Source organism: Oenanthe melanoleuca, chromosome 3 (genome assembly GCF_029582105.1).
Source record: "Oenanthe melanoleuca isolate GR-GAL-2019-014 chromosome 3, OMel1.0, whole genome shotgun sequence".
NCBI lineage: Eukaryota > Metazoa > Chordata > Aves > Passeriformes > Muscicapidae > Oenanthe > Oenanthe melanoleuca.
Window position 1 is genome coordinate 84,604,070 of NC_079336.1, and position 26,705 is coordinate 84,630,774.

General features: G+C 35.0%; 1 protein-coding gene across 1 annotated transcript in view; it reads left to right on the forward strand.

Moving 5' to 3' along the window:
* LRPPRC (leucine rich pentatricopeptide repeat containing) overlaps nucleotides 1-26,705 on the forward strand; it is an 84,523-nt gene that overhangs the window by 37,903 nt on the left and 19,915 nt on the right. The window contains exons 23-29 of the mRNA XM_056487330.1: nucleotides 1,299-1,503; nucleotides 8,850-8,974; nucleotides 9,604-9,710; nucleotides 22,013-22,081; nucleotides 22,332-22,422; nucleotides 24,724-24,866; nucleotides 24,976-25,057. Of these exons, the coding sequence (XP_056343305.1) occupies nucleotides 1,299-1,503; nucleotides 8,850-8,974; nucleotides 9,604-9,710; nucleotides 22,013-22,081; nucleotides 22,332-22,422; nucleotides 24,724-24,866; nucleotides 24,976-25,057 (822 nt within the window). The remainder of the gene's footprint in view (nucleotides 1-1,298; nucleotides 1,504-8,849; nucleotides 8,975-9,603; nucleotides 9,711-22,012; nucleotides 22,082-22,331; nucleotides 22,423-24,723; nucleotides 24,867-24,975; nucleotides 25,058-26,705) is intronic.

A 26,705-nucleotide genomic window follows, 5' to 3' on the forward strand; every position in this document is an offset into this window, starting at 1 on the left:
GACTAATGGCTTTGTTTTTGCTTAAGAAGGTCTGAAGGCTGAACATAAAACCCATAAACATAACCTTATCATAAGAGCCAAGTACTGCAAAAAAATAATTTAACTTTTCATAAAGTATATATTTTTCTATTACTATTCTTTTTTGTGTTTGCTATTGAATTTTATATTCAGTCTGTAAACTGCCTAGAAATTTTGGCTTTTTAATGAATGTTCTACAAACTGCCTATTTTCAGATTTCTAGATGTTTGCATTAAGCTGTTAGCTCTTTCATTTTTGTAATTTAGTCTAATAATTCTGTGGTTTACATGGTTTGATCTTTAAAAAACCTTAGACTGTCATTAGCTTTAAAAGTGATTCTGAATATTGAGTTCTGTGATTTTGTAGAGTAACAACTACACTAATGCTATAAAACATGGTCTAAGCCTAGACACAAAATGTAATGGTTTTATTTAAAACATTGTAAAATAAAACAAAAAAACTAATACTGTTTTTTCATGTAATTTCTTCCTTTGAAATTTGTCTTGGCCTCTTATTAAGTTTACTGTTGGAAAAGTAATAAACAAAGCTGTCCAAGTCATAATAAATCGGATCATTATGTTAAGCAGTGTGAAAATATGAGCTTGGTTTTAAGACCATAAATGTCCCTCAGAAAATAAAATAATTCAGAAACGTAGCCAAACATAAAGTGGTCAAAAAATTCTGTCTATGCAATAATTAAGAACATTATAAAAATGCACTTATTCCATATACAAAAATGTTTGTTTCCGCCTTACTAATGAAGCTTAATGAACCTAATGTTTTAACATGCAGTCTGTTAGAAAGCTTTCATTGGCTCTCCTTGGCTAATTAGTATCGACACAGCAAACAGGCCCTATCGGTATCAGACCATTAGTCTGGCTGTATATACAGTGTAAACATATCTTTATTATCTGGCCTCGTGACAAGCCATCTGCTGAAGAAACAATGGAGTGATTTAGCAGATGTTAGCATTGAACGATAAAAGCATCCATTTAGTAGAATCTTGCAGCTATAGGGCAGACTGTACAGGGTTATATGGTGCAGAGTGGGCACACAGTTCCTATCTATAATTTGTAGTCAAAGTTGCAGCAAAATGATAAAACCATGCTATTGTGGATTTATAATTGTAGTCTCGTTTAGAAATGCAAGTAGTAATTAACTTGAAATCGGCATTATACACCAGAATTTACATTCCTGCTGGGTTTGAAATGCTGTTTTAATAGCAGTTTGTTTTCCCTACATGAAATTACCTAAGGGTCTTTTGTGTTGTTTCATTGTAGATGCTATTAACATTCTAACGGAGATGAAAGAGAAGGATGTTCCTATCTCAGGCAGAACAGTTGCATCTTTTCTCCGCATTCTTAATGCCGCTGCCACGCGAGGTGATGTTGAAACAGTGAATCGGTTACATGAGACCATTGCAAACCTGGGGTTGGTGCAAACTGCTGCCATTCATGCCCCTCTGATTACAGTTCACCTTGAAAAGTAAGCTATGCTTGGGCTTCAGATGAAACAAGTTATGATATTTATTTGTGTTTTGTGACCTGTGTACTCAATTCACAGCTGCACGTACGTGTCTGGAAGTGCTCACACACGTGCAATTACTGAAGTGATCTTGGAGCAATAATGAACAAATAATGTTTCCTTAATTTAGCTAAGTCTCTTTTCATCAGCTAGACATAATGTCATGATCTCTGGGAGCAGCAGCTGTGCTTTATGGGCACATCAGAGATGAAGTGGCTATATGTTGGAATATGCTTGTGAATTAGTTTGTTCTAAAGTCTGTTTGACAAGATAGCTATTCAGAGCATGATAGGTGCAGTCTCAGCTCTTGTGGTTAAGTGGAACATGTTTTCACATCAAAGCAGCATTATTTTGCTGTGCCTTCCAGTATATTTCAGGTGAGTTGCAGGGTGGTTGTTGAACACTGAAGTATTTTTAATTCATATAATGCAAATAATTTGATACCATTGCCAGTAGGCTGCTATGTTTAAAATTCAATGTCTGGTTTGTTATGTTTGAGGGGTTTTGCCTATATATACTTTTAATACCATTTATTAGAGAAAAGGAAATTTGTACAGGAATTCTGGTGAGAAGTCTCTTTAATTCCATGTGCATTATTCTTTTGCATACATTTTCATTATGAGATGTAGGGTATTTCAATTAACATACATATGAATTATATAACAATTTCCTTCTGAAATTGAGGCAAGAGTCCCTTTTCATTTACCATATGAACAATCTTTTTATTATTACATTCCTGTATTGAAAATTGTTGAAAAAGAGGTATCTCTGTACATTCTCTTTTAAAAACAGTGTTGTAGTGAACTGGTCAACAGTTAAGAATATTGTGTACATCTTCTCAGTCAGTGACTCTTCCTTGGTTGCATCACAAGCCAGGCAGATGTTTATGAAAGTAATTTAACTGCAATCATATGTAACTAATGTGTTGGAAAAATATCTGATACGCTTTGCAGTGCGCATAAGAGTAGCTGCATTTTACATAATTGCTTTATGCACCTTGACATGCAAGTTGTACCTGGTGCTACTTGGGCTCTTTTCACTTGAGATGTAGTGTATGATGATGTAGATACAGATGTGATCATGTACAGATGGAAAGGGGGACAGTAATGAGTGTTATTTTAATTTGATTCCACATTTTTTTGGATTATAAATTTTTGGGAAAACTTTATAAAAAGATGGATTTTTTTTATTATTAAAGGGATTTTTGATGAGACTGGATTCATGAAGGAGGAAGTAGTTCCAGACTGTGGAATTTTATGGCTAGAAGTCATTGGTCCTCACCTGTAGAGATGATAATATATTTCATATATATAAATAAAAAGTAAAGTAAGCTAATTTCTTAAGGGTTTTTTTACCACCTTATGTGGGGAGAGACTGCATCTTCTCTGGTGGTAGACAGAATTTGGAAGGTGAATTTTTTTATTTTTTTTTTTTGCTCAGGAGGAATAACTGCATTTTCACTGGGGTGTTTTGTCATTTAGCGAGGGGGAGGTGTTGTGGTTTGGGATTTGTTTTTCTTAGATATGCTAAGAGTATTTTGAAAATTATGAGTGACTGAAGTAAGTGTTAGTCATTTCTTTCAGTAATAGTGCTTATTATTTGCCATCCTACAGCTCAAGTATCATGCTTAAATGTTGTCATCTAGCTGCAGGTCATCAGCATTCCTCTGAAATAAGCTCTGGGATATTTTTAAATGTTCCACAGCAGTGGTTGTACTAGTTGTTTTATTTCAAACTTTTTAATTGCTTGTAAAGGAATCTGTGGTTCATTCTTGAAGATTTCAGCAAATATAGGTATAAATGGTTTTCATCTACCCTTTTCTTCCAGTCCTGAATATTCTTTGTTAGGTGCTAGTGCAAGTTAAAAACTTTTAACAGAGCACAGAAAAGAAAAAAATGTTGATGATGGATAGCATAACTTTTCAAAAGCTAGCATTGTAGTAAAATTTTGCCTTTAATATTCTGGAAAACTTTTAACTGAAATAACTAGAGAAAGAGGTCATACTTACCTTGTGGTTTTTCTGACACTGAGTAAGGGAACTACCCCCCTGCATTGAATCATCTAATTTGTATTTATGACCTTGAACAGTTTCTTAAGGTGGGAAAATGCAATTAAAAATTGAGACAGTCCACATAGTCTTGATCTGTCATATAATGTGTTAAACCTTCCTTGGATTGTGTGATAAAAATCTGCAAGGATATAAAGAACTTGTACTTTGTCTTAAAATGTCCTACTTTTGAACTAGTACTTCCAGCTGCTGATAATTAGAAAAACTTGTGATACCTACACCATGTAGAAATTATTAAAGTTGTTAAGGATTGTAGTTTTGGCTTAAGTTCTCTACCAACTCACCTTTGAGAAAAGAAACAAACAAAAAAATCTTCAGATTTGAAATTTACTAATTCCTGATACAAGAAGTGCTCCTAAGCAGTGGGAAGAAAATTTGCAGGTAAACTATGAAAGCATTTTGTTACAGACCATATGAGTAAATTATTTTGTAGTTTAAAGTCAGGGAACACAAGCCGTTAATACCTGTATCTAAAATGATAAAAAGGCTATAATTAGATCATTTCTCTTTAAAATGAATTGGTGCATTTTAAAACAGCATTGTCCAGTAGAGCACTGTGTACTCATTTGTCATTAATCTCATATAAACTCATTTTGATTAGTTTCTGTTGTAGTAGACAGAGCATTAATGCAGTGTCTTGACAATTTTCTTTCTGTTGTTTTCATGGAGTTAAAATCACCTGTGATTATTTTTGAGGTCATTCTGTAGCACTTACAAGTTATTTGACTTTTATATGCACTTTTAAAAACAGGTATATCTGTAAATTAAATGCTGTTTTTAGTGGGGGGCACATATCTCTAGCGGGGAGAGGTTTTTTTTCCAGTTTTTTTAGCGGCTTTATTTCAAATATTGTATTAAAACTCCTTACGTGTTGCAATGAAATTAGAGATGTTTGGCTCTCTTACTCCATTATTGCAATTAGGAATTTAGCATCATCAGTGCCAAAGGACAAAAGTGTCTCATTTGCCCTATGGGGACAGGACAGTGATAAGATGATTTTTCGTCAAGGATCATTGGGTCGTAATTAAGTTACATTCATGGCTATTGCTTTTTGAAGGATGATTGGTAAATGACAGGCTTCATGTGCTTGCTATGGACAGTGTTCACTAGGGTTTTTTCTCCCTCTGTCAGAAAATCCTGTTGAGTCTGATAATGTAAATGTGGCATTTTATTCTGAACAAAAGAGCAGGGAAATGAGCTATCTTGTCTAATCATTCAGTTGTTTAACACCGACTTCCAGTTTAGACTCAATTGGCTGGAAAGCACTTGACATGTGAAGTTAGTGCTGTTCGGAACGCATGTTTGAGTAAATTTTAAAGTAAGTGACAGCTAAATTGTACCTAGGGAAATTACAAAGCCTTCAACACAGTTAATTTTTTGGGGAGGATTAGTTGTAATTGCAACACCAGTCTCCTTGAAGATTCCTTAGTACAGCAAATGAACAGAAACACATTTAGCTCTTTCAAGAGCCCGTTCTCTTTTAACAGAATAATTTTTGTAAAGCTGATTGTACCTTGCTGAATTGACTTCCCTCTACACTAACATCTGCTTCAGATTTGTAGAGAGGGATTTGTTTTACCAGGCTACCCTCCACCCCCACCCCAGAGAGTCCCTTTTTTCTTTCTACCTCTCTAGTGATTTCAGGTTTGAGAGCTTTTCAATCAGTAAACCCCTTAGGTAAATTGCCACTTCACTAAAGCTTTATGCATAATGTTGCAGCACTTCATTCCAATTAAAATCAATATTTGGAGTCTTATTTTTATCAGGCAGACTCTCTGCTTGGGAAAGTTGTTTATTACAAGTAAAAGGGTTAGATTTAGTGCTGCATTCTTAAAGAGGGGAGTGGCTTGTTGACGGTGAGGGGGCTGAAATATCCAGGCATGGTATAGCCGGTCCTGTACAGGATATGTCCTGCAGGCCTTCTGACAGCTGAGTAATTTTGGCTCTTCGGATAGCTTTGTGTGATTAAAATTGCCCACACAAGTATTTCAGAAGATTGGACCCATAGTACCTTGGGCTTCATAGCCATTCTAAACAGAAACTAAAAAAATAAAAAAAACTTGGTGTCTTAACCCAAACATCACTTTAGCTGGAACTAATGCCAAAGTAGGACTGTTCTGGGCCAAGCAGAATGTACTCGTGGCTGAAGCTCTTTCTGTCACTCAAAAATAATAGTATGTCTTCTTTTTTAAAAGAACAAGTTTCAAAGTGCCAGAAAAATACACCTAATCTTTAAGTGGAACAGTTCTTAGTCCTTAACAGATAATATTTGTGAGTGACTTAAAGCTGTAGTATCTGACCAACTCAAAATGAAGCATGGATCATCTGTGTTCACACTATAAATACTGTTTATTCCAAACTGATGCTGGAAATCCAATTTTTCCAACATGGCTATGGGTATATGGGCTTATTTTTCCTTTTTGACTTGAACCATATTAATTAAATAATAATTTAAGACAAGGCTTTTAATGTATTAGAGTAGTAAGTATCCTTTGGGAGGATAGAAGGGTGTTTCACATGCATAACTTCTTACAGAAAGACTCCCAAATACTTTCAAATGTACAGCTGTTTGTTAGTTTAAACACATTGTCTAAATAGCATTTTCTTAAAATATAGAAATTCTTTTTTGTGCAGCTCTTTTCTATTATAATTGTTGCAAGAAACACATTAAAATATTAACTCTACTTGAAATTTGAAGCCTACAGTGAGTTCTTATTTTCATTTTCTAAAAGGACTGTAAAAACTGCTTACAATAGTAGCTGCTGGTATTTACTTGGAATTGACTGCAGTTTGTGACCGTTAAAAAATCCTGCAGATTGTTAAAACATAGAAGCTCAAGTGCAAGCATGAGCTTGCTCATTTTTTCTTTGCAGTAGTGATACCAACAATTTCTTTGTGGAATCTGAACTTTTCTATGTTTTATTTTGTCTTTGCCAGTTTTAGCATTTATACATTTAGTAAACCCTGTTCTCTAGTAAACTGGATGAGTGGTTGGTTGATTGAATGCAACTGAACAAATCTATCTGATTTCAGTAGGTTCAAAACAGTTGTAATAGTACATCAGTGTGTGAGGTGCAGAACTCCTTAAACTCAGACTTACTCAGCCCTTTCGAGCAGTAAGTCCCAGTAACAAGTAGAATATTTCCATTTATTTTTGTCTCAGGTCTTTGCTGACTGTTTTTCTCTGTGTGTGCAGTATTAATGCCTTCAGAAGTATACATGTAGAGACTAGAAAACTTAATGCTACTGCTTGAATGACATTCCAATTATTCATTCATTTATTGATAGCTTTGACCTAAAAACAGTCACTTTAATCCTTTAGGAATACAGCCGAGACAGTACTATAGCTGTTTGAGCATCAGTCTGAAAAGCTAGATTTATCACTGAAAACTTTAATTTGAATGTATAAATGTTGTTGTGCTTCCTTAGAAATTGAGTAGTTTTCTATAAAACTGTTTTTTTTTCCTAAATGTTAACTGAACTTGCATCTAAAGCAGGAGAAAAATAGTGATTATATAAATTTATATCTGACTATGGTAACTACCATAGTATTTCGCTTTTATGACAGTAATCTAGCCTGCAACATCTACTTGCAGTTTTGAAATTAACCTGTAATTTAGTCTTCACCCCAAATGACAAAAATTCAAATGACTCCATGGGGTGCCAGAAGATGCACTGTAAACAGGGCTCAGTAAGGGGGATAAGGTAGAAATCCATCATCTTAGGCTCTTTTAAAGAATGCCAGTATTGCTGTATAAAATTAATTCTTCTTCTGTGCTTTACTGTTAAAATTTTAAAAAATATTAGCCTAGATAATGGGAGTAGTACATAGTAGCTTAGATAGTTCGTTCTTTAAAAAAGCAAAATCTGCTGCACAAGAAGTGCATTGTGAGGAGAGGACATCTGAATTTGGCTTGTTTTAACAGTAATATCTTGATGTTTTTTAAGGTTTTGTTGATGAAAAATAAGGTTGCTTCAGGAATGCTAAATCATTATTTCAAATCAGCCTTTCAGCTTCTGTTGTTAAGTGATTATTTAATTTTATTTTTTTTTCTCTTTGGTAACTTAGATCACCCTTATCAAATAAGGCTCTTGAAATCTAGAATGCAGTCTTACTGACTGTGTGACTACTTATATTTTGTGTGTGAGGGGTTGGTTTGTTTCAGTTTAAACCTTAGCCTTCAAAGATTGACTTGACATGTTGTTTTACCAGTGTTTCTGTGGTTGTCCTTGGTTGTTTCTGGTGGTTTTGCTGTTTTGTTTGGTTTTTGTTTCAAGATTGGGTTGTAATCCTTTGAAAAAAAAAAAACTGCAGCAGATGATTAAGTACAGTGAGTTACACAGTATGGAAGGTTATTTTGTATTTGTTATTACTGTGATTGTTTTTATGACTTTTCAGTTTTGCATTTTAATTACGAATACTTCTGAAGATGTTAATAGTGTATACGTAGGGGAAAATTCAGCCTAGGATTGAGGTCCCAAAAATGGAAATATTCTGTGTGTTACTTCTACTTGCTGCTCAGAGGCTCCTGAATGTACTTAATGCTGTCTTGCACATTTACTTACTACTACATGGATTTACACTAGTGCTATGTCTGTATGACATGGATAGGCCAGCATAAAACACATTTTGGTACCATACTATATTGTTGAATTAACTGCATATTTTTTTAGAGTGGAAAATACCTGTTTGATTCTGATTTTCATATAGAATGGAATAATTCTATAGCCCTTCCATTGTGATAGAATGGACATCAAGTGATGATTTATAGTTACTCTGTTAAAGTATAAAACCAGTATAAAGCAATCTAATTAGCTGTGGTTGTCTGACTTAACTCTGGTGATCTATACTGAAACAAAATATTGTGGAATAATTGTGCAGAACTTAAAAATTGAATATTGAGGTGAGAGAGTGTACGTGGTCTTACTTACAAGTGAGAAAATAAAGCTGTTAAACACTTAAGTGAATTTTCCATAGAATTTTGGTTTTGTCAAGATAGGACGTACGTAGCATAACTTCAAAATATTGTTCAAAAATCAAGTGCATCTGATGGTGAGGAACATTCACACCTTTGGCTAATTTTTAGTGAACAGTGGTCATGGAATCAAAAATAATAAAGAATTGAGGAGGGAATAAACTCTTGGATTATAGACTGCTAAATGAATTTTATATGAAATTTTCAAGATGCATTGCTCCTGCTCAGAATGTTTTTATTTTTGTTTTGTTTCATTCCACAAGGGATGACATGCCCGCAGCTCTGGAAGCTTTAATCAGCTGTTACAAGAAGTATGGTAAAGTTCTTCAACTTCATAACATCTACTGTAAACTGGTAGAAAAAGGAGATGCTGATCTTCTGCAGAAGGGTTAGTTGAATGCAGTCAAATGCTGTCTGCTAATATGAAGTGTTTTCTGGGGGTTTTTCTTCCGGGATTTGTAGATCATTTCTTTCAATTGAAAGAAAAAAGTTGTTTTTCTTTATGTGTGTTAACTTTAAAGCACTAATATGATGCCTGCATTCTTCAGATTGAAAAATTGCTTATGATTTTAAACATAGAACAGCTCTGTTTGTGTAATACATTGAGCTCTCCAAGATTACTGCTAATATTTGTTCTAGCTATGTATGTTACTATTAAGAAACAAATTAATAATAACACATCACAATAACAAAAGAATACATCTGTTTTTTTCAAAGAGCTGTGCATTTCACATACCATGTATCCTCGCTTTTTATGGGCAGAGCATGCCAATATAGTCTATTTTGTTGAATGTAGTTCAAAATGTAATGCAGATAAACAGAAAACATTTTAAATATGCTCAACCACAAAGCTACAACAAATTGTGTCATGTGTTATAATCATTCTGTTTCAAAATTTATCCCCTTGCAGCTTATCTTTTATGAGGCTTGGAAAATATTAGTATTAGGAATGTCTGACATAAATATTGAAATACTTCAATATATTAAGTAAATTAATGAGTTTTATTCTGTCTTTAGTTTCAGATTTTGTAAGCAGAGAATATGGTGACATGATGGCTCTTTACGATCTCTTCTTCGCCTTCTTGCAAACAGGGAAATACAAAGAGGCCAAGAAGGTCATCGAGGTGGGATTTTAACTATGGTACTCTAATCATGCAGCTATTTAGACTCTTAATTAGAAACATTTAAAGTTTTTAACCTTCAATTACACTTGTTCTGATTCACATTAATAGAATGCAATCCCAGTAATAAAAAACCCTCGGCCAGCTTTATTTTGTGTAATTACAGTTCAGAAGAGAGACAGTCGTCTTGTACATTGAATTTGTTTCCTCACTTTTTCAAATATGCTCTCATATATCAAAATGATATTTGCATATTAAATATCGGATTGTGGAACAATTAAATTAAACTGGCATTCCTGGGTGTAAAGTTGCTAATCCTCTTTCCGAAGGAATTCTTTGTTCTTAAAAGCACTGGAATTTAATTTGCTGCAGACCATGCTCAGATTTATTTGTAATGCTTGTCTACAAGTTAATCAGCCAAACAAGCGCTGTCTGCTACTGTTTGGCATTTAATTTAGCATTTCTTCTCTCTCTCCCTTTTTCAGGATAGTAAGCAGCTTATAGGAAGTGGTAGGTGACAAACTTGGTCTATTTAGGATTAGTATACTTTATCTAGACTTGATTGAAATTGTGCTTACTGAAATTGATAAGTCAAAAGGGCAGCTGCAGAGTCTGCCCAGATTGTGATTATTTTTTCTTCTTAACACAGTTGTATGTTTTTTAAATGCTGCATAAGTTTTCCACTTTATGTATGGGAGGAGGCATCTTGCAAAAAAAGTAATAGTTTGTCCTCAGCATTTTTATGTTATGCACCTACACAACTCTAATTTTTGGGGCTTTTTTCCTTCCTGAGACAAAGAATGCTTTTTCTCCTAGTTCCTCTTAGAGTATCTGAAATACCAGCTATCCCTGCTTGAATTGTCTAATGGAATTCTTGCATTTAAAAAATCTTAACTGGAGATCTGTTTGTTTGTCTGTGTGGAACAATACTGTCCTGCTGTGGAGTGTGTGGATATTGCTAAGCACAGTGTTGCAACACTGGTATTTTTGTTCTGAGAAAGTGTTTTGGAACTCGGCTCTTACAATACAGAAGAACAGAAATATCAGTATCTGACAGCAGATGACACTGAGGAGTTGAGTTCTTTTTACTGTGATTAAAGCATACAGGAAGTAAAAGTCTGGAATCTGAGGTTTGGAGGTAAAAGCTAAATGAGCAAAACTCTTAGGTCATGGGATTTAGCAGCTCTTTCTTTGATATTGGCATTTAATTTTTCAGAATTTGTATTTGTGTTCTGGAGCTCAGCAATTGTGAATAATAAGGATAATAAGCAAGTTATCAAATTGTTGGGGCTCTGGAACTTGTTATTTTCTTAAAACATGCTGGATTTTCTCTGCAAGTATTCAGTATTTGTTGATTGATCATAAGTTATTATTAACTGCAGATGTTTAGGCATTAGGAGATGAAATGGAAGTTTTCCTTCCTTTTATGCTAGTTAAAATATTTTTATCTAACTTTATAGAAGTATGAATTAGAACTTTGTTTTTGCTGTGGAGGAAGAGATGGTTTAAATTACAGATTTCTTAGTAGTATAGGAATTTATCTAGGAATAGTATGCATGTATTTCACTAGTGGAAAAAGTGTCATAAAATCAATAACACTATGGTGCATAATATTTTAAGTATGCTTTTGTTATGTCACAATATGTTAAGTATTTTCGAAGAAGTTGTTTCCAAGAGGGAAGGACAGAAACCTTGTAATTAATATTTTGCTGAAGAAGAAAATTGTTTGTATTGTTTTAAAACATAGGCAAGTTACTATTTGCTTTTTGATTTGTTGGGAAGTGAAAGCATTGATCAGTATAATGTTAAATGTGCGTGTGTGTGTATATATATATGTATATGTGTGTGTGTGTATATGTAGTGAGATGTATGTGTATTCTATTTTCTAGTCCAGTGGGTTTTGTGACTAAATTATTTCTCTTGATGGTCATCTCAGATTATTTTTCTATCTTCTTTGCTTGTGAAATAATATTCAGTGAAGGAGATCAGTTGGTTCTACTTTGTCTTTTAGATGCTGTTTCATGTACTTTAATCAAGTATTGCTGGTGGTGATGGTCCGTTAATTTTAGTGATATTGTTTGTTTTGAAAACATCTATGAAATTAATAGAGTATCTAAAAGGATAGCAATAAAGGTGGAAAAAAAACCTTTTCAGCTAAGGAAATGAACACTGTGGAGGATATGGTTGCTTAAATGGGATTTTTACTCATTGGGGACCACTGCCTCTGCTTGCTCTTGATATTTTTAGAAATTAGAGGTACACCAAATGCTTATGTGAAAGTTAGTGACAAGGGTTTTTTTGGCTTTTGTTTTTTTTCTTTGAAATACTTGGGACTCAAAGCCCCAGGAATGAAAAAATAACTCTCAAATCTCGGTAAAATTAAAGTGGGTAACGATACTGGAAAAGGACAAAGGATACAATGTGAGTGAGATTATAAAAATTAGGTCAGACTTGTGTGTGTTACATTATCTGGCCACAAATGTGTTGTGAATGCGTATATAGGCAAGATCATGTTATGGGATATAACGAGAAAGCTGAAGGCTCTGAGCCTTGTCTGCTTGCTGGAATAAAAGCAAGACTAATGAAAGAATGAGAGTGTGAGAGGCAACAAAAGGGAAGTACAAAGGAGATGAAGCAAAGAATTTGTCGGACCAATGCTAGAGCAGCTAGACTGAAGCATGTGGTAGTTTGGTAGTGGGAAACTCTTCTGAGGCAGTGCTGACTGGAAGAGATGCTGTGTTTGAGGAGATTGTGGGGAAAGTGTCGTTTCTGAGGCGTCGTGGGGTTTGACAAGGTTTGCAGTATTGTTGGACTGCCTTGTTAAGCACTTGAAAGTCTTGTTCTCAGAGACAATACTGCAAATAAGGTAGCCTTGGCTTCTCTGTAGAATGTAAGTCTGTTTTATTCTAGCTGTGTCTGGAGGTTGCTGAGCCTCCAAAGTTATGCTGGTAGCTGCTGTCTCACTTTACACTGAGAACAGGTTCTACCAATGGGTGCTGTCATCACCCATTGGTAGATGCAAATCATCAAGGTATGATTTGGTCTTCTTAATTGCAGCTCAACTGATAAGTTAGCTTTTGTCTCGAGTTCTTCAGAGATGATCATGTCAAAACGAAGTTGCCACATCTCTCTTCTTGCCCCTTACCACAAGGTCACATGCTAGCCTGCTTTCCCTTGGATTGGCACAGCATGACTTCTATGTCATCAAATCTAACTCTGGATACTTTTCCCTTACTTAGAAAGGCAACTTAATTGCATTTTGTCTTTGAATTTTCATTAGAAAAAAAAAGGAAGAAAATTGGGTCAGTATGTTTTGCCTTTAACTGAATTAAACTACATTAAAACGAATGTGGGCTAAAAGAAAGGGATGGGAATTTTCAATAAATAGGATTAGGGAAAAACTACCCTCTAAAAAAATACTTTAGCTATCCTCTAAAATGTTTTCTTATTTGAAAAATATTTAATCAGATCTCCTCCTGGAGAGAAGTCTTATGTAATATGTGGAGAGAATCTAGAAGAATTGTTTGGCCTTATGTTCTTCTAAGTCTGGTATATAAATGACAAAAGAATATTTTAGAGCCTAGTCCCCCAGATCTCTCAGCTTCTGACTTGTTGCCTATACTGGACAGTTAAAAGACCCTTTTGTTTACTCAGCTGTTGATTGCCACTTTATTAAGCAGATGCTTACGATCTGTACCTAGTGGGAAGGTCATCCAGAGGAGTAGGAGTAAAAAAGGGAATATTACACCACCTTGGTGGAATTTATTTATTCCCTTTTTCACTTGTTACTCTATTTGTTTTCATGCTGCATAGAGGTTTACAGATTTCACTACTTACAGTAGTTAAAATATAGTTGATGTCTGCCATTTTTGTTGGATTTTGGTCACCTCTGAACCTTTCACCAAGATCTCATAATTTGCAGTTGTTTGGCATTCATGATAGTTGAATATTTCTAGACTCATCCTTTTCCTTCATTTACTCATGTGAATGCAGCTACTTACCTACTGAATCAGTGTGTAATGCAGCCCTTGTCCATTCTTGGCTTTTTCTGAAAAGATTTGTCTCATTCAGTACTGTAACAGTTCTGCAGCAGAGGGTCAAGCAAAGCCCATCTAGAAATCTGCTTACTGAAAGTCTGAACCGTGTTGGAAGCAGAAAGGAGCGCTTCATTCCTGTGATTGAATAGGCAAGGTATTAAACTGATGTTAAACCATTTCTGCACCATATCGATAAAATCATTGCACCTTATATCAAGTTTCATTGTACAGCAAAATGCCTAAATAAACCAAAACAAGCACCATGTTCAGAAAGGTATCAGGTCACTTGCATTTTTAATTGGGAGTTTATGGACTCCTCTGATAGGAAGTAGGAGTTGGTAGCACTGTTCCACTGTTTTCATGTTGTTCAGCAGGTGCTTCTTGAAATCTTTCTAGATCAGATTGCATCAGCTGTTGAAATAACAATGTTAATTTACTCCTTCAGTGAAAGAGTAAAAGCTCTTATTTCTACTCTGGTTTTGGTTTTGCTGGAAATGGAGGCAAAGAGGATTGGAATACAGGGGAAGATCTCAAAACTGTGGGGGAAGAGTTTTTCCGTACAAGTTCAACCTGTGTATTTTATTTCCGCTAGAGGAGCCTTCCTTGAAAATGGCCATGGATAGTGCATGCCTTCAGAATTCTTTTAGCCAGATTTTAATCAAGTGTGGTAACCTCTTCATCTGCTCTCATACTAAATATGTTATTTATATTTAATAAGTAAGTTTATCATACCATATCCCACATATCTTGAAACATTAGTGTCAAGAATTCAGGGACAAATGGTTGTGAAATAGTTTAATGAAATGTGTTCTGTTGTGAAGAAATGTAGGAAATCTGAAGAAATGTAGGAAATGCTGAAATCTGGGACCTGACAAAAGAACTGGTTTGGGTGAGTTTAGTGTACAGGAATATATCTATCAACAGATGTCAAGTTAATTTAGGAGGTAAATAGATTTAAGCAAAAAATTGTGACATCCGTTGTCAGCAGACCTCAAGATACCAGTTGCCATTGGATTTAATCTGCCATAAAAACAATGAGAATATTTCTACATGATATTGAGAGATTACAACCTTCTTTCATCCAGATTGCTTTTTTTTAAGAGTCTACATCATAAAATTGAGTGCTGCTGATTTTATGCTGGAGATGAACTACCAGGAGAAGATGCTTTCTTGATTTGTGACAGCAGGGTTGGGGGAGTGAGGGGGGTGCATGAGTTATGTGTAATTTAGTGATGGCTGTATCTGGTGTCTGAATGTATTTACAAAGACTTATTTTTGGTCCTGTTGAGAAAAGAGTGGAGGTGATTAAAATCAAATTTACATGTTTCTGAACAAGATTGTGTTAGATAATGGTGGTCAGAAGTTTAGGAACAGTTTGTAGGGGGTGTAATAAGTTTTATTAGGGTAACTCTATACAGCTGAGACAGAGGGGAAAGAGCTATAAGGCATGCAAGCCCTATAATTACAAGAAAAGATTAATTTTTAAAATTATTATTGAGTCCTATTAGTCCAATAAAATCATTGCTTCTTCTGAAACTGGACTCTGATGCAGTTAGTTATTAGTGAACTTGGATTATTTTTCTGTGCATCAATGTATGTGGGTTAATTTAAAAAGGGGTGCTTACTATTTCAGTGCCCGTTATTTAGACGTTCTTACAGGGAAGGGATATGTTTCAAATAAGTAAATTTGGTAAAGGAGGTGACTACTGAAAAAAATTCCTTCCTGAAAGGAAGACTGTAATGTGTTCAGAATGTGGGATTATGGCAAAATCTGTGCATCTTTTCTTAGCTCCAGGGACTTCGTGTTAGAAAGAAGAGGTGAATAATGTTTTTTTTTTCATTCATCATACACTGTAAAACCACATTACAAGGCCAAGGACAAATTTTGTTCTGTTTTGTGTCTAGTATAACCTTGAGGACTTTGTTTTAAACTGAGTTTTTGTGGTTTTTTGGTGTCACTTTTTCTTCCAGTGTGAATGTGTACTTTTTTTTTTTTTTTTTTTGGTAATAATATTTTACTGCATAACTTATTTTGGAAAACTTACTGGTAAATGTAGAATATTCCAATAGCGATTAAATGTACATCAGTTCCAGTTGTGGTGAGTAATGATAAAGTTGTAAAACTCTATCCTACTTTTATTTTAGTATTTTTGGGAAATAATCAAGTTTTTTCTCAATGTTTGCCTAACATAAAGCAGTGTGTATTCCTCTTTTGAGTGAAATAAATAAAATCATGAATATTTACTCAGCAGATACTTGTGTTAGTAAAATCAGTGAACTGTGAAAACTGACAGAAGCTTTGAAGCCAATACATACTTAGGAAGAAAAAAGCCACAACCAACAGTGCAAACTTTCCCAGTGGAGATTTTATATTTTGTATTTTCTTACTGTAAACTGCTGCTGCTTTTTACATCAAAATTGACTAGTAAAAGTTGACTGGTTGCTACCTTGTGTGATTGTAGGATAGGCAGAAAGCAGAGCATAAGCTTGAATTCTCATCAGTCTCAGAAGAATAGTTAGTGAGAATGGATGTGTAGACAGGTGTCCCTTTGTCTTTCATGAAATATCTGCTACTGCAAATAAAAGATCAAATACAGTGTGGCTGAGTAGGGTTTGAAGGCATGACTTGCAGTGGAGCAACTTGTGAGTTTCAGTATTCTAGTACTGCATTAGAGTGCTTGCCCTCATTATCAAACTTGAAAAGTAGACATGGAAGGTACAGATATAATTGTTTTGAAGCTTACACACAGTTATCCCTTGTCCAAAAAGTTGAACAAGAGTCCACATATTTTAGATTAGTTTCTCTTTAGATAATTCAGTATTATGGATGTTGTATTTGTTTAGCCTGGGCAGAGTTGCTTATAAAGAAAAAAGGAAATGACTAATTTTTTATGGCGTTTGCAGGGTTTTCTTTTGCTTAGAGTGAAGTGAATAAGGATATCTTTCTGTGCCATCAAAGAAACCATTTTTGAAATCATTGAGAACTAAACTTTTTCAAAGTGGAAAATGAACTTATAGGAAAAAAATATTGCTTCCATTGCCAGCCACAAGCGGCTGTAGCTGTAATGTCATCCTGGTAGTACAATGACTTAAAGAAAAGCTGAGCTAGGAGAGCACTAATATGTTTTATTAGACAGTTGATATGATTGCAACAGGAAAGACGCTTTTTGATGCACAGGTTATTTTTAGATCTCTCAGTCTCTAAAGTTGCATCTCGTGTGAGCTTCTGGACTATTGCATGAAAGTTCAGAGCCAATGATCAAAGTAGGTGGGGTTTTTTGCCTGTATATTCAACAATGCTACTTCTCTTAGACTTTGCTATAAAGATTGTAGAGAGAGAAATATAGCAAAGTGGTATACCTGCATACATATGAACTCAAGGTGTAAGATTATTTTAAAAAATAATGTAAATGTGTTTATTGGTATTTTTAAAAAAACTAATGCATTGTTATTTGGAAGTAAAGGCATGTTTAGCAGGAGAAAATAAATAATAGAAGTGTAAAATAATTTTAACCATCTCATTCAATAACTAGATTAGGATGGCTAAGGTACAGAAATTTCATATATATTCTTTTAACTGTGTGATTAAGAAGTGCACTTACTGCTTAGTAAAAGTGAGAACTTCTGCCACAATTTTTAACCTAGGGGAACACTCAAGGAAAACATCCAGTGTTTATGTGGTAAACTGCTTTGTTCAAATAACCTGCCATGCAAAAGTATCCCAGGCTTCATTAATGCTGTATGGAATTTGTGAGATTATCATAGACATTTTTGTGGAATCAGGGAAAAATCAGTCTTCAAATTAAGAAGTTCCCATCAAGTGTTGTGTTTTCCGAGACACTTATGTTGGAGAGAGCTGTTAGGAATGACACACATCAGTTCTTATAGCTGTCTGCCCAAGGCTGTCTGCTTGGAGAAGTAACGCGTTTTCCTGCAAGACATTGCTTTGGCATCTAAATCTCAGTAACTGGTTCTGGTACTGGTAGCATAAGTCTGTTATTGCTGCTGATGTAACTCTGCATGAAGTGTTCTGCTTCCTTTAGCAGCATTAGCTGTCTCTTACTATTACTGGCTTCTTCAGCTGCTAAGAGAGGAATGAATGGATCTATCCTTCCAAAGAATACCTTCAGGAGCTGCAACATGGATGGCTTTTATAAAATCTGGCTGTTTCTTTCCAATATGTCTGAAATAGTGATTATAGTAGAGCTGTTTCCCTAAGATAAGATTGAACTTTTTGCAAAGAAAATGCAAAAATTTTGAAGTAAGCATAAACTGGTGGTCAGGGTTAAACCTGAATAGTTAGAATTGATGTGTTATTCGCAGTGAAGTTACAAAAGGCTAGAGTAAGTTGACTGGTATGTGTAAGAATTATTTTGCCAAACAGCGCACAGCAGTCATTTGTGAACATGCAGTGTTGGAGGGTTAAAACACAAGCTCTCATGTCACATATATGCCAAATCAAAAATGCTGCTGCTGGTTTTTAAATAGTTATGCAACCTAAGCGAGTAAAAGTGGCTGTCCTAACTCTTAGTTTGCTGAAAGTCATGTTTTTGAACAGGGCTCAGGGATTCTGGTCTGGCGTGTTGTCTTTTGTGGTTTTTCTCTGTAAGTAAGTTTTGTGTTTAAAGAGAAAAAATTTGGTTTAGACAAGTGGAGAGGGGTAAATAAATGTGTTCATATGTCTTTGTTGTTTTTTTTTTTAACTTTTTTGTTAGAAAAGCTTTTTCGAAAGTAAAAATTCAGTATGGCTCTATTGGCTGTAGCAGTTACAGAATACTAATGTAAATAGAATTTGAATATTTCTATAATTATTTAACAATATCTGGAAAAACATCTAATAGATTCCTCTCTGACAGGTCAGTATTTTTTCAGACAATCTGTTTTCTTTCAGCTGTAATCGGTAGAAATTAGCTCAAATAAAAATGTTAGTACAGAAAATCTGCTGACTGGACCCCTTCAATCACCTGTCTGAAGTGACTGGTTCTCAGAAGGAGGAGAAAAAAATCAAATGCTTTCAGTGTGTTAGGACTGTTGCATTTATATGATTTTTGAGTGCTGCTTGACAAGAGTTCTTCCAAAGGTGCAGCATATTTTTCTCTTTCTGGTTAGTGTTCCTTACTGTGTGTGAAAGTGTAGAAAAAGTGAGTGAAATTGATGTGGATATAAGTGTAGAATAAGTGTACTTGTCATAGAATCACAGAATATGCTGAGATGGATGGGGCCCATCAGGATCATCAAGTCTCACTTCTGGTCCTGTGTGAGACACCCCAAGAATCACATCACGTGTAAGTTTTGATCAAAACTGTGGACTGATTTCTATAGGAGATATAATGAAGTAGCTGAATTCTGCTTAGCCTGGAGAAGAAAGAGGGAATTATTTTATATATTAATCATTAAATTAGTATGAAATCAAGATAATTAAGTAAAATCAATTGTATATCATCTTCTAATACAAAATCCAGAGGTTTCAAATGAAGCTAGTAAAGTTAGGCTGAAAAAAATCAAAATTGGTAGTATTTTGGTTGTTATCTGAAGGATGGTGGAGGCAACCCATTTCCAAAAGATTTTCTGAATGTGTTAAATCTTAAGGGGATTCAGGGGCAAGCAGAAGAGCTCATGGAAGAGAAATAACTTACTAGAACCTGTGTGATCCCCTGAACCTCAGGTGGTTGGAGAGTGGAAGAGCATTAAAAGAAAAGTATTGCTATGTTTTTTTACATTTTGTATTCTCCTATAGTTACTATTGCAGAGAGGATAACAAGCTTTGACTTGGTACAGTACAACTGTTCTGTATTTCAAAAGAATGTAAAAGCCAGAAATCCATTCTTGGTTTATATGCTAGATGAATTCCTTGAGACTCTCAAACAAAACCAACAAAACCCGACAAAACAAAAAAACCTTAAGATTTGATACAGTTTTTTTTTTAAGCCCATTGAAACAAGCAAGATCAAAATTGTAAATGGGAATTTGGAAGAAGAATTATAGTGTTTTACTTAATTTTTTTTATTCCTTGCATTTTATTATTCTTTATTTTAGTCTGTTGTATTTTAGGACCACTGCTTGCTGTTAAATGCAATGTTTAAAATTCCCTAAGATTGTAAGGGATAAGCTACAAATATGGACTATCAGGCAAGCCCTGGAGATTTAGTTAATCTGACCTAGATGTTCTTTTGATGATTGAGACCTGCAGTATGTGAAAACACTTCTCAATTTCAAAATGAAACACAAGGATATCTGTTGTATAACTCAGCTGTCCTTGTAGTGACAGACACATCAATCATTTCTGAACAGAAAAGGATTTACTATAAAAAGTTTGTAGCTTTTGAGCTGTTGAGTTCATTGGCATTCGGATCAGCAGTGATATTGGAAGTTGTAAGTGAATTCAGCATTTGAATTTTACCATGTCCTAAAGAGGATTAGGTACAAATGCAGGCAACATACTTCTTTCTTTTTCATTTTCAAGAGCCTGTTGTGTATCAAGAGCCTGTTGTGTAAGATGTTAATTCTTGACTTAGTTTTCAGCATATTTTATGTGAAACTGCTTGGTAGCTCTTTAAAAAGCACTGAACAGGTACTTATAAATAAAGTAGCTGTGGAGAGGGGGAAAAACACAAACAAACAACTAATTGGAAAAAAGCACGTATCTGGAAAGCTGTGTTTGCATGTACCACTTAGAATATGTGGGAAGCCGCAATCTTTCTGTAACTTTCTGGGCTGATACTGTTCTAACAGTAGAGCTAAACACACAGAGATGCTGCATGTTGAGGAGCTGTGAGATTAACATCCTGTTTTTTGAAAACCCTTACGTTGACTTCATGGAATGGTTGGGTGATTGGTAGGATTATATGGCTAACATTTATTCTGCAGAACACTGTTTTCTATATATTTAACAAAACTTAAGAGTTTTCACTGCAATTTTGCATGCTGGTTTTCTGGTGTATGCTGAATTATTTCAGAAAGTTGCAAGGATAGTAATTCTGTGCTTTGAGAATACAGGAAAAGGAAATTATCTGTGTTTAAAAGAGAGAATGTCAATTCACATTTCCAGTAGTAATTGTTTCCACTGTTTTGCAACTGAAATGTAATATTTCTCACAGCATTTTGTTCAAGCTGCCTATTTTGTGCAAAGTGGCGTTCAAATTTTTAAGCTTGTACTTCACATTTAAACTGTAGAGATTTCTTACAATATTAAAACCCAAAAGCCTTCAAGAGTCAAAACACTCTGTAGGGGTGAACAGACATTTCCTTGGAGTCCCCTCTGTAAATTTTTTTTGTGCCAAGACAAGATAAAGTAAACACAAAATTAAGTGAGGAAATCAAGTATATGTGGGAGAAAAGGCCAAGAGGTAAAAATGGTGGATGCTTTGCACACATTTCACTGTAACCTTTTTTAGATATGTTGGACATGAGTAGGTAGAATGTGTGACATGTCTCTTCAAAAAATTTAACTTTTCCTATCTTTATTTAAGAATTTACTTAAGTTGAGGAACTGCTGTTCTGATTATGGCACATAGTGCTGGGAAGGCACAATGTGATTTTCTACACAAGATGGGGTTTCAAGGATTGAAACCTTTTCTTTGAGCATGTGTAGCTGCAGACTGCTTGAAATAACAGAGGAATGAATAGGCACAGGCTCACAACCTGGGAAAGTCAGTAACAGAAAGAACTGTGGCATGCTGACAATTACACATCACTTCCACTGTTTACACACACTTAAACCTTAAGTGTCTTATCCTTAAGAGTAAATATTGAGCCTTCTGTTCTGGGGTAGGAATTGCCCTACAGTTACTATACCTGACATCTCTACAGTATATTGGCATATGGTGATGGTGGAGTTCAGAAGCATGGTTTTCTAGCTTAAGTTGCAGCAGTGCTGAATACAGATATTTCATTATGAAGACAGTTTGGAAACATTTGGTGTAATTCTTTTCCATGAGTAATACAAAGGATTACTATAGGTAGCAGCAATAATACCCTATTAATGTGATGCTAGAAGTTATTTAACATTTCAGTTCATCTGGAGTGTATTTTAAATGAACTCTCTCAGCACTGTTCAACCGAAAAGGAGAATGTCTTGAATAAGGTGACTGCAATTGTTACATCTCATAAATGCAACCTAACATGATTATATGTGAGCTTGTAATATCATATAGATTTCAAAAAACAAACAAAATCTATGAATTTTCATTATGAATACCTGTATTAAGTTTATTTTCCTTTAAAATTTTCTGTGTGCAGTAATGTAGTTCTTGTGGAAATATTTTACAGACTCCTGGCTTGAGAGCACATTCTGGAAGATTGCAGTGGTTTGCAAAAAAGTGTATATTAAATAAACAGGTATGTGACTCATATAATGTGTTCTATGGAACTGTCATTTTGTTCCAAGAGAAATTGTTTTGAAGTATTTTCTTGCTCGATTTTTATGTTTCTGAAAGGACATGTGACAGGCTGATGAGGTGAACTTAATGCTGGTGTATACTTAAGCAGAAATACTATTTTAGCTGAATGCACATAGCATGTATGTGCACATATATAGAAAAATAATTGTTTGCCTCAGGTATAACTGTGTTCTTCCTTCTTTTTGAAGATGGAAACTTTGGAACAGTTGGTAGAATTAACTCGAAATCTGTTTGAATGTGATAGAGATGAGATGTACTACCACCTGCTCGAACTGTGTGGTAAGTGACCTTGAGATCTTTTTCATGTTTGTAATCTGTTTTCCTTTGTGGTTGGAGAGGGAACATAACTTTCTTGATGCAGTTAGTCTGGGTATCATTTCTGAGGCACCTTGGAGGGGAGGAGAAGTCAAGGGTTTGTTTTTTTTCATCTTCAAACCTGAACACGTAGTTAGTATGGTGTGTGTGTGTGAGAATGGATGGATAGATGTAATATATAGACTTATGTAGTACAAGTTTCCAGTCCGTGCTGTTGTCTGGTTTTATAATTTGAAAGTTCTGTTTTGGCTTTCAATGTGCTTAGAGAAGAAAACCTGCTCGTCTGTTATCTTTGTAACTGGTAAAAATTGGGGGTCTCCTGTAATTGGATCTCACTCTGAAAGATGCATATATATTTTTAATATTTTTCACCAGCCACAACCTAACTTTTGCATCATTTATAGCCATGAAACAGTTTTTAAAACTGAAAGTTCATTTCTGTGCTACAGACCAAGTGTAGGACGTATCTATGAGGTTTTAATTCCTCTGTCCTGTGTTTTTCAGTCAATATTGATTTTTGTGTATTATAGTGTAGTATAAAGGTTTAAAATTTTGAGGATTTATTTTAAAGTACTGAAAAAAATACATTGTATTAAGATTGGATATGGAGCACTGTTGGTATGAAGCACTAAACAGTAAATTGGAACATAAAGCATTACAGGTATTTCTGTGTACTTTGGTAATGTATGTCTATATATTATTGAGCCATTACAGGAGTTTGATGTATCTAGAAAACTTGCTTTTGAGTTTGAAATCATTTTAGGCTGTTCTCCATGTATCTTCTTGCTTGGGTAGGACTATTGATGCAGGCCTCCTCCCCACTGCACTTAGCTACAGCTGGAGAAGGTAGGAGTACTTGCACAACAAGAATTAACAGAGACCCCGTGAGAATTTTGCTGCTTTTCATTTCCTGCAGCCTTGGAAAGCTTCAAAGACAACTGTAGCGTTACCTAATTCTGGCTTTACACATACTGGTTCACCATCAAAAATCAAGGCGGCCTGAAAATCAATTTTGTCTCAACAGGGAGAGAACCTTCCTATTTCTCCACTCATCCTGTTCACTTCTGGCAATGACTAAGTCTGACAGTGTGCCTGCTAGGAAGAGAATCTTAGAAGATACAATTCATCAAATTCTGTCATGCAAAATCTTCAGTCTTCTTTCAGAAGACAGAACCAATTCCATCTATTCAAAGAAGTGGAAAACATTTGTGGGTTTCTGTCACCATGAAAGACAAAAGCCATGCATAATCCTACTTTCAACATTTTAGATTACCTATCAAAGCTGCCCCATGCACAATTACAGTAGGACTGTCATTGTGTACCAAAACTATAACTTCAGATATATTTTAGGCATATAAAGAAAGAACCTTCCATCTAGTCCAAGTAGTAATCAAAAATGTTGACTAACAAGGCATTTGATTAGCACAGAATAATTTATACTGGAGAAAAACCTTGGGAGTTTGAGCCTAAGCTGTTTCCTGGAGCTAGAATAGCTCCAAAGTCAGATTACCTCATAGCCTTGTTTAGTAAAGGTTTGGATGCCTCCAACAGTGGAGATTAAAGAGCCTTTTGGAACAACCTGATCCAGGATTTGATCATTCTCAGATAATCCATTGCTGCAGCTTTCAAATGTCACCTTTCTCCCTTTGCTGTGCACTTCTGAGGACTTTTGAAGGGTCAGCCAAGAATTTACAAGATTTGCATGTATAGTAGGAGAACTAAACCTGATTTGAATAAAATGCCAAGGCAGTTTATTGAGAAGGATGTTTCTGCTTTAGAGAGCTCATTTTTACTAAACTGTAAATCAGTAATGTCTGAGAGTCATAAATGCTTCACAACTGGTAACTGCAAAGCTAGAGAATGTAAAAGCAACAGGAAACCACCTGCTGTAGGTCGTTAAGTGGTAGTTAACTGTTTTCTCTCATGAAATCCAGATTTCTGTGTATTTGCAGTTATGTACAGTGATGCATATATATCTTTCACTTAACATTCTAGAACGATAGAACTGATGAGCTGGGATGATCACTTCTTGGACTACTTTTGAGCTGAATTCTCATTTATCTAAAAATTCTTATAATCCTTGGGGTTTTTATCTGGCATCTTCCATGTATTAAAACAGTTTAAAACTTCAAATTGATGATTGTATGAAGTGGAAGTACATGATTAATTGATGAATTATTTTCCGAAGACATCATTTTGAATCACCTTGGATATGGATGTATATTCTAAATGTGCTTTTATCTGAAGATTTTAATCTTGTTTCAGAGAGCAGCAAGGACTGGGGAAAGGCTGAAGCTATTTGGACTAAAATTCAAGAAGAAAATATTGTTCCTCGTGAGAAAACGCTAATTTTACTTGCTGATATATTTGAGAAAAATGGTCAGGTTGTTCCATTTGAAGTACCTAAGGTGAGTGGAGTTTAACTTTCCTAGCTAACACCACTTGTGAATGCATTTCTTATTAAAAAAACATTAACAGATAGCATTACAGTAGTTTAAATGTTTGTTTCTTTTAAAGGGGAGACCTGAAGATAGCAGAAGTGCTGCTAGTGGGGAAGAGCTGAAAATACAAATGCTTTGCAAGAAAAATAAAGCAAAAGGTAAAACTGAAATCCACTGTATGTTTTTCCCCCTTTCATGTTAATTTTAAGGTTTCAATTACCTCAGAGCTCTTCTATGCAAACTTCCCAGTCTCTGCTAAAAACAGTTATGGATGGATGTTTGCTTTTGTATACATAAGAGCAGTGTGTATTTCAGTGGCATTCCTTTGGTATATAGTCTGTGCTTAATTGTTGGAAATCCATTCCTATCCATCTCATCCCAAAGCAGCCTACAGAAGAAATAGCTTTACTAGACCTTACAAAATGGGGCAGAAACCACAGAATCCCAGAAGGTCAGATTGGAAGGGTGGGTCATCTGGCCTTTTTGCTGAGTCTCATCCTTGAGCACATGGAACAGGATCCTTGAATGTCTCCAGTGATGGACTCCACGACCTCTCTGGGCAGTCTGTTCCAGTGTTTAGTCACCAGCACAGTCATGCTTAGGTGGAGCCTCCTGTGCATCAGTTTCTGCCCATTGTCTCTTGTCCTATTGCTCTGCACCACCTAGAAGAGCCTTGGTCCCAGTTAGTTCATTTCTAGTATTTTTCCAAGGTGCAGAGCATTTGAATATCCTAGAAATACTTATTTTCTTCATCTATACTATAGTAAATAACTGGGTACCTCACTTGAAAGCAGTATAGAAAATAGAATTCAATAGATGTAAAAATTAATTTTGCTGAATGAGGAAGATTTATAAATGCAAGACACCTAGTAATTTTCTTCTCTAAGTGTAATCAGTATATTTTATGGGTTGGACACAGATTTTTAAAAGGAGAATGTATCAGTCATTCAGACATTTAACTTACATTGTTAGTGAAATTACCATCTAGAGTTATTCAGTCTAAATATTCAGTTTATTTAGATTAGGAGTCTAAAGTTGAGTCTGGACATTCTGCTTACTGGGAGTGCAGCACCATAATATGCATATGAAATTGAGAATCATGTATTATGGCAGACATTATGTTTTCAGGAAATTCTTTGTTCTGGTAGCTGTTGGGCATCATAAGAAAATGAGAAATTAAGATAATATTTTCATTGAAAATCAGATCAAATCAAGGGAATTAACTTTGTGACATTTTCATTAGGAAAGTGTCCTGTGCCTTTAGTATCATAAATGATCAAGTGGAGAGCAGGAGGATACTGAATAAATATGCCTTAGACTTTGCAGGGAGACTAGTTTACAACAGAGATATAAAATATAACTCCTCTGATGCATTTGAATATTGAACTTGGCAATAAAGCACTTCTGGATATTCTTTTATTTAAAGGCTCAATATTTGAGAGAAGGTGGTCTAGAGCCATTGGGAATGAAGGAGAAAAAAATGTTCCAGCTATGTTGGAATCCATTTGTCTTCTTGAAAAGCTGTTCTCTTGGCCTTAAAAAAACCTAAAACCTCTAAGTTGTTAATTTTTTTTTTAATATAGCAGTATCATGTGAGTTTGGTGTGAATGTAGTAGGGCAGCTTTTTGACGGGAAAAAGATGAACTCAATCTAGTTATGTAACTATTCAGTGAACTTTCCAAGTCTGACACGTTTTGATAATCTATTCTCCAAAGTGCTTGATATATGCAAAGTCATATTTTCATCTTTGTCTTGATTCCTCAGTGTGAGAACTTGACTCTAGGGGATCATGTAACACATATCCCA